The 8,174-nt window shown below is 53.6% G+C and overlaps 1 protein-coding gene across 2 annotated transcripts; it reads left to right on the plus strand.

Annotated features, from left to right (window-relative positions):
• The first annotated feature begins 661 nt into the window (after window positions 1-661).
• Window positions 662-6,814, plus strand: LOC139998925 (C-type lectin domain family 2 member D-like). 2 transcript variants are annotated; one of them, XM_072025030.1, is made up of 7 exons: window positions 662-1,082; window positions 1,670-1,843; window positions 3,899-4,086; window positions 5,102-5,206; window positions 5,355-5,512; window positions 5,614-5,723; window positions 5,810-6,814. In XM_072025030.1, exons 3-7 carry the CDS (start codon window positions 4,026-4,028, stop codon window positions 5,913-5,915), a joined length of 540 nt encoding a protein of 179 aa, XP_071881131.1. In that variant the 5' UTR covers window positions 662-1,082; window positions 1,670-1,843; window positions 3,899-4,025; the 3' UTR covers window positions 5,916-6,814. The 2 variants fall into 2 exon arrangements, with proteins under 2 accessions (XP_071881131.1, XP_071881132.1); XM_072025031.1 differs by lacking the exons at window positions 662-1,082; window positions 1,670-1,843 and adding an exon at window positions 2,813-2,982.
• Window positions 6,815-8,174: the final 1,360 nt, after the last annotated feature.

The following is an 8,174-nucleotide window of genomic DNA, read 5'->3' on the forward strand; positions in this document are numbered from 1 at the left end:
AAATGAGTCGTGAATGAGTCATTGCCATGTATGACCCTGCTGCCCTGAGAAATTATCAGCTGTTTGGTTGCAAGTTCAGGTAGTAACTTCAGTTCCTATTCAGCAGTTTTCAGCTGAATTCCCTTCCTGAGCTTCCTTCAAAGTTTCTGAGCTTTTGTCTCGTCTGGATCTGCACCAGGCAGCCCTGAGGCCGGCAGACAGGGCGCCTCCAGGTCTCTTGCAGAAAATACCTCACACCTTGGTGCCCTGTCAGATATTTTGGGGAACTGACGAGACCAGGGTTCATTCCTCAGGCCTGCAGGAGGCATTTTGTCATAGCTGCTGCTTCTGGAGCCTTTTCAGGTTTTCTGCCTGCCACTACACAGTTCCCTTGGTTCTGCAAAACGTTTTTGTCATCTCAAACTCTTCTGCACTACGTTTTTGCTTCGTCTTTATTAGTGCATAGCATTAAGGTAGATAGTAGAGGCAAGGTTTGATTAGGAAACATAGCAACATAGCGTGTAATGTAACTGACAACAGATACTCCATTTCCGTTTTAGCTCTTCAAACCCTTTTCTAAGGGCATTTGCACTTTTTTAGCAGAGGTGGAGGAGGTGTACTGGGGGGGTAATACGTTTGGGTTGGGATTTAATGGAAAAAAAATGGGGAAAAAAAAAAAAAGTCCCAAAAATGCCTTTCACAAAATGGCGGCCGGGACCTCCCCTCAGAGCCTCCACAGAGGTGGCGGGTTTCGTTCCGGCCGCTGATTGGCTCGTGCCTCCGTTGTCCCGCCCTTGCCGGCTGCTGATTGGCTCCCGCCTCTCCCGCTTGCGAGGTTCTCCTTCCTCCCCTGGTTGCTGTCGTTGTGTTACGAGACAGGGAAAAATTCGCTTTTTTTGGCCATTTTTTTGCCTTTTTTTGTCCTTTTTTCTACCTTCTTACGCGCGTTCTCGCAGCGCTGCACGCGGGGGAGCGCTTGGAGCTGCTGTCACCGCTCCCTTCCTCTGCTCTGCGCCGCGATGGAGGCAGCGGGACCAGCGGGACCTCCGCGGGGCCGGGATGGCGGCAGGGGCCGGGGTCGTGGCAGGGCCCGGCGGCACACGGTGAGTTCGGGTTCGGGGGGAGCGTTGCTGGGGGGGTTCCACATTTTGTGCGGCCCTTTGAAGGGCTCTTGTAAGGAGCGGGGCTGGGAGGAGCCCCCGCTTAGCCCCGCTGCCCCTGCGTTTGTTCGGAAGTTTTTTCCCCGTATGTAAGTGGATGCCGGGCTGCGTCTGTGGCTGCGCCCTACAAGCTGGGGGGCAGCGTTTTGGAGTTAGGGCTGCGATTATGGTTGGTCGTTGGGATTAGGGCTGGGGTTGGGAGTGGGTTTGGGGCGGCGGGGTGGTGGCGCGGCCGCCGGGCGGTGGAGCCGGTTCCTGGTGCGGCCGCGGGGCGGTGGCGTCGGACTCCGGCGCGGCCGCGGGGCGGCGGCCCCCCTTTGGGGTGGCTGAAATTGGGATTAATGATGAGATTGGGATCGAGATTGATACCGGGATCGGGGTGCTGGAGGCGGCCAAGCCCTCCCCTGTTTCCCAGGCTGCTGCCGGTTTTCTCCCAGCTTCATTCCGTTACCTTCTCACCGCAGCGTCACCTCCCTACATGTTTCTGTTGTCACTTTTCTGTCTTTTCTGACTTTCTCCCTTCCTTCCAGGTATTTCGTCCTCTGCAACACCCCTTGTTGCCTGCCCCTGGCTGCTGCATTCCCAGCCACAAGCTGCCCTCAGAGGACATTTGGAGATTTTGGCCTGGGGAGGCTCCTGAGATATGGCTGTGGCGCTGTCTGTGGAGGAGAAGAGGAATGAGGACAAGGATTCTGTGAGGGAGAGTAAGTGCTCTGAGGCAGGTGTGCCCGTTGTGCTGCCCTTGCTGGCTGCTGATTGCCACCCACCTGCGAGGTTCTTCCTCCTACCGTGGCTGCTGTCGTTATGGAGAGGGACAAGGAAAAATTGGCTTTTTTTTTGTCATTTTTGGCTTTTTTCTACTGTCCTACACGCGTTCTTGCAGCACTGCAGGCGGGTGAGCGCTTGGAGCTGCTTTCAGCGCTCCCTTCCTCTAATCTGCGCCGTGACGGGTCTGTAGCTGATGGGACTGCCTCACCTCATTTTATTTTTATTTATTTTTATGCATGTTTATTTTTTCCTCAGGGTTTGGGATGATTTCTACTGCCCGTAATTCACGGGTCTGCCTCTCCTCATTTTATTAACTATTTTATTTTTTCCACCACTTGTGGCTCGTGAGTCTCCCTCACCTCATTGTAGTAGGAGTAGTATTTCTTGAGGAATTGGGGTGATTTCCACTGCCTGTAGTTCGTGGATCTGCTAGATCTTATTTTATTTTTTAATATTATTTTTACTTCTATTTTGATATGTATTTTACTTTTTACGTCATTTTATTTTTTCTTGTGGATTTGGGGTGATCTCCCCTCACAGCTGCCTCAGAGGTGGCGGGTTTCGTTCCGGCCGCTGATTGGCTGGCTGCCTCCGTTATCCCGCCCTTGCCGGCTGCTGATTGGCTCCCGCTGCGAGGTTCTCCTTCCTCCCCTGGTTGCTGTCGTTGTGTTGCGAGACAAGGAAAAATTGGCTTTTTTTGGCCACTTTTTTCCTTTTTTTGGCCTTTTTTCTACCTTCTTACGCGCGTTTTCGCAGTGCTGCACACGGGTGAGCTGCTTTCAGCGCTCCCTTCCTCTGCTCTGCGCCGCGATTAAGGCAGTGGGGCCGGGGTCGCGGCAGGGGCCGGGGGCACACGGTGAGTTCGGGTTCAGGGGGAGCGTTGCTGGGGGGGGGGTCCACATTTTGTGTGGCCCTTTGAAGGGCTCTTGCAAGGGACGTGACGTATTGGGGGGAGGGCCCCGCTCACTCTGCTCACCCCGCCCACTTGCGCATGGAAGCTGAAGCCGGGAGCTGTGTCTGTGGCTGCGGCCTACAACCTGGGGGGCAGCGTTTTGGGATTGGGGCTGCGATTGAGGTTGGCATTGGGATTAGAGATGGGGTCGGGAGTGGGTTTGGGGTGGAATTAGGGCTGCGGTTGGGGTTTGGGCCGGGGCTGGGGTTGGGGCCGTGAATGGGCTCGGGCTGGGGGCTGCTCTGTCCGGACTTGTCCGCAGCACGGCCGGGGGGAAGCCGGGAGCTGCGTCTGCGCCCTACAACCTGGGGGGCAGCGTTTTGGGATTGGCGTTGCAATTAAGGTTGGTCATTGGGATTAGGGGGTCATTGGGTCGGGAATGGGTTTGGGTTGGGATTAGGGCTGGGGCCGTGGCTGGGGTTTGGGCCGTGAATGGACTCGGGGTGGGGGCTCTGCCGGCCGGCCTCGGCCCTGGTGCGGCTGGGGGGGTTGCCGGGACCGGGCCCCGGTGCGGCCGGGGAGATGCCGGGCCTGCGGCTGGGGAGGAACCGGGAGCTGCGTCTGTGGCTGCGCCCTACAAGCTGAGGGGCAGCGTTTTGGGCTTACGGCTGTGATAAAGGTTGGTCATTGGGATTAGGGCTGGGGTCGGGAACGGGTTTGGGATGGAATTAGGGCTGCAGTTGGGGTTTGGGCCGGGGCTGGGATTTGGGCCGTGAATGGGCTCGGGGTGGGGGCTGCGCCGGCTGCCCTCGGGCCCCGGCGCGGGGCGGCGGCCGCGGGGCGGCGGCGGCGGCCGCGGGGCGGCGGCGGCCGCGGGACGGCCCCTTTGGGGTAGCTGAAATTGGGATTAACGATGAGATTGGGATCGAGATTGATACCGGGATCGGGGTGCTGGAGGCGGCCAAGCCCTCCCCAGCTTCCCAGGCTGCTTCCAGCTTTCTCCCAGCTTCCTTCCGTTACTTTCTCACCATGGCGTCACCTTCCCACATCTTTCTGTTGTCGTTTTTCTGTCTCTTCTGACTTTCTCCCTTCCTTCCAGGTCCTTCCCCCTCTGCAGCACCCCTTGTTGCCTGCCCCTGGCTGCTGCATTCCCAGCCACAAGCTGCCCTCAGAGGACCCGTGGAAATTTTGGCCCTTGGAGGCCGCTGAGGGGAGGCTCCTGAGATATGGCTGTGGCGTTGTCTGTGGAGGAGAAGCACAATGAGGACAACGATTCTGTGAGGGAGAGTAAGTGTTACGAGGCAGGGGACTCTGATGTTGTCCAGTTTTCCGTGCTCGTTTTCCTGCCCTTGCCGGCTGCTGACTGCTTCCTGCCTTTGTGGTTCTTTCTCCTACCGTGGTTGCTGTCTTTGTGGAGCGGTACAGTGAAAAATTTGCTTTTTTTTTTTTTTGTCTTTTTTCTACCTCCCTATGCGCGTTCTCACAGCACTGCAGGCAGGTGAGCGCTTGGAGCTGTGCCCACCACTCCCTTCCTTTGCTGTGCGCTGCAGTGGGTCTGTAGCTCATGGGTCTGCCTCACCTCATTTTAATTTAATTTAATTTTATTTATTTTATTTATTTATTTTATATTTTCATTTATTATTCTTTTCATCAGGATTTGGGGTGATTTCCACCACCTGCCTCAGGCTCCGATGTCACTGTTGCGGGTTAAATCTGGGAGGTTTTGGGTCTCGTGGTGGTTTGAGCCGGAACCCCCAGTCTCAGCTGAAAGTTGCTGGTTTTAGGGTTACTAAAAGCGCGTTAAATAGTTTTACTGAGCTGGTGTTGAGCTGAAATCTTTGTTTTTTCCCCCAAACCCATGCTGACTTTCCACCCTAATTAAACTCCCAAATTTCAGCAGAATCCTCTTGAATACTTCTTTTACACTTCCTTTGCCACCCAGCAGCTCTCGCAAGAGAGACTGAGGAGCATCAGGGCGTGTAAGCAGGAGGTCGGGTGGTGGAGTAGCTCCCTGGTGTCCCAGAGGGAAGGGAGCCGTGGGAACAAAGAAAAGCTTCAAGGCCTTGGGACGGTTGGTGAAAGAGGCTTTTTGTCGGAGTGACTGTGTGGCTTTTTGTTGGAGTGGCCTAGATGATCTTCCAAGGTTCCTTCCATTCCCTGACGTTCCGTGGAGGTCCAACCGTCCCCCTACCACCAGCGGCACCCCCAGGGTGTGGGGAGGGCCTGGCCTCTCTCAGCCCTGCTGCCAGGGGTCTGCACGGTGCCGGGACCCCTCACTTCCCCCCCCTTCTTTTCGTTGCAGGTCTTCTTACCAAGTGCAAGGCTAGAAGAGTTGCGGCCTGGAAGCTATACGTGTTCGGCATCATCAGTCTAATAGAGTTCCTGGTTTTGATTTCCATTATCATCTGTGAGTGTTCCCAAGTGGTTTCGGGGCTCTGCCCTGCGGCCCCAGCTGCAGGCAGGGGGAAAAAAAAAAAGGGGGCTCGGTGCCTGTATCCAACCCTGCTGCTGCCCCTTCTTTGCTCCTGCAAACCCCTGGATTTCTTTGTCCTTAGGGCTCTCTCAACGTGCGTATTCCTGCCCCCATTCGTGGATCGGGTTCGAGGGGAAATGTTTCTACTTCTCCGACGGGGAAAAGAACCAAACCTTGAGCCGGGCTGACTGCCACGTGCACGGCGCCAACCTGGCCGTGATCCAGTCCAGGGAGGAGCTGGTGAGGCTGGGGCTTTTCTCCTTTTTTATTTTGGGTGGGGGGCAGAGCTCTGGGGGTGTTGGTGAGCCCCCTTTTCAACCCTGCTCCCCCTCTGCTCCCAGGAGTTCATGATGCGCTATAAAGGTTCTCACGACCACTGGATCGGGCTGAGCCGCCAGAACCCGAGGCAGCGCTGGGAATGGGACGATGGCACCGAATTTGACAGCTCATTGTGAGTCCGCCCTGCCCTGCACGTGGGTTTTTGGGGTGAGGGGGCAGAAAGCATGCAGGATGCTCACCCCACTGCCTCCCCTGCAGGTTTCCCATCGGAGGAGGCGAGGATTTTGCTTTCTTGAACAACCAAAGAGTCACCAGCGCGCGCAGCAGCGGCGAGCGGCACTGGATCTGCACCAGGCAGCCCTGAGGCCGGCAGACAGGGCGCCTCCAGGTCTCGTGCAGAGAATACCGCACACCTTGGTGCCCTGTCAGATATTTTGGGGAACTGACAAGACCAGGGTTCATTCCTCAGGCCTGCAGGTGGTGTTTTGTCACAGCTGCTGCTCCTGGAGCTTTTTCAGGTTTTCTGTCTGCTACTACGCAGTTCCCTTGCTTCTGCAAAACGTTTTTGTCATCTCAAACTCTTGTGCACTACATTTTTGCTTCGTCTTTATCAGTGCATAGCATTAAGGTAGGAGACACAAGGTTGTATTAGGAAAAGTAGTAATGTAGCGTGTCGTGTTAACTGGCAAGAGATACTCCATTTCCTTTTTAACTCTTCAAACCCTTTTCTAAGGGCACTTGCACTTTTTTAGCAGAGGAGGAGGAGCATTTTAAAATACAGTGTTTTGTCAAAGAGATATCAGTATTGTGCCTAGGCAGAAACTGTCACAGGATGGGAATATCTCAGACCGCGTCCTGGAAATGGTTTGGACTGGAAGAAGGCTTCAAGATGGTCCTGTTCCAACCTCACTGCCCTGGGCTGAAGTCCCTGAGCTGCTGCAGGGGGTGGAAATCAGCTGTAACCCATCACCCCTGCTGGTGCTATCCTGAGAAATGTGAACAGCAGGTGTGTGGCTGTGGCAGGGAACAACTTCCCACATTTGCCATTCCTCCTGTACTTGAAGAAACTCTTCACGGGCTCCCAGGCTGGATGGCAGTAGCAGTTCAGTCAGGTCTCCGTTAATGTGAACTGGTGCCCGTGGAGAGAAATGGTGCCTTTCTCTTGCTTTTCTGCTCCTCTGTATCTTTGTATTATATCAACACTATTTTTCTACGTACTGTTTTAATATATGTGCAATTTTTTAATAAATTTTTTTTACTGTCTGGCTCTTTTATTGTTTCCTCTTGTGTTACCCTGAGATCCAGCACGAGGTGAGTTTTACCCCACTGCTTTCTGCTCCTCCATGAAAACTCTCTCATTATAAGACCAGAGCTCCATCCTGTGCCACATCTCCTGAAAATATTAAGGATTTCCTAAGAAAGCCCAGGAAACTTCACTGCAGGTCCCCCAAATCTTGCTTTTAGGACAGCACCTTTGAGAAACAGCAGATCATCTTTGCCAAAAAATAAGAAATTCTCTGCTTTTGGATCCTGGAAGAGCTCAGCAATTCTAAATGATGCTTCAGGGTGGGGTGCGGAAGGGTTTTGTGTAGGAAGCCCTCGTTCTTTGCTGACCTAAGCCAGACTTTGTGACATTTAGGTGTGTGAATTCTGGAGAAAAGACTAACAGCAGGAACTGGCATCTTGGTGAAGTGGTTTCTGCTATATTTCAGGTTGGTGAATTGAATTTGTTAACCAAAAGTGCATTTTTATTGCGTGGAAGTGCCCTGCCTGGGACTGATGGAGGAAAACCGATAAGTCTTAAATTTATGTGCTTAGTTAAAGGCAATGCGCCAAGCCCACCGCTGCAAAATTCTCCCAGTTTGGGTTGCAAGAGCAAGTTAAAGCTAAATTATCTGCGTTTGAGGAAAAAAGACTTAATAACAGCAGTTGGAGCGTGCGCGTAGCAGGAGAGGCAATCAGGCCGTAGGTCTCAGTGAGCAAAATAAGGAAAGAGAGAACAGAAAACCCCAGATTAAGGCTGGCTCTGTCTTTGAGAAGCAATTACGTCGGTACTCGTTACCGAACACGTCGCTCACCGGTTCTGCCAGCCCCTCATCTTGTGAAACTCTTGCAAACAGCTCAAAGGGCATCAAAAGCCCTCAAAATGCAGGATCGAGTCAAGCCATACAAGGCTAAAAGGTCGCGTTATTCACGAGGTGTTTTTACGAGGAGGCTCTTCCACGGATTTGCTTCTACATCTCCAGTCCTGGAGGTGGCACTGGTGGACTTGATTTGGAGCTGGCTGCTTGCTGGGAGGAGCGAGCTCCTGAAGCTCCCGGAGTGCGTTTCTCGTGCTGTTGTTTTCCAAAGGGAACCAAAAATAAGAGCGCTGCTACAAACCCTACGATCCTCACCGTCACACCTTCACCAACCGTCTCCGAGCTGAGGTGCTCCTCAAAAAAACGTCTTCCCAGGATGGAGTTAGCCGTGCAAATGTCCCGTGTTTCACCTGCATACCCTAAAAGCAAAAAGATCCCCAAAGCAAAATGATTCCCAAAGCAAAAGATTCCAGGAAATCCTTGGAAGTCCATCCTTGCACCGTTTCCATATGCTCACAAGGAACTGGAAGGCTTTTCCCAGC

The sequence above is a fragment of the Anas platyrhynchos genome, chromosome 17 (genome assembly GCF_047663525.1).
Source record: "Anas platyrhynchos isolate ZD024472 breed Pekin duck chromosome 17, IASCAAS_PekinDuck_T2T, whole genome shotgun sequence".
NCBI lineage: Eukaryota > Metazoa > Chordata > Aves > Anseriformes > Anatidae > Anas > Anas platyrhynchos.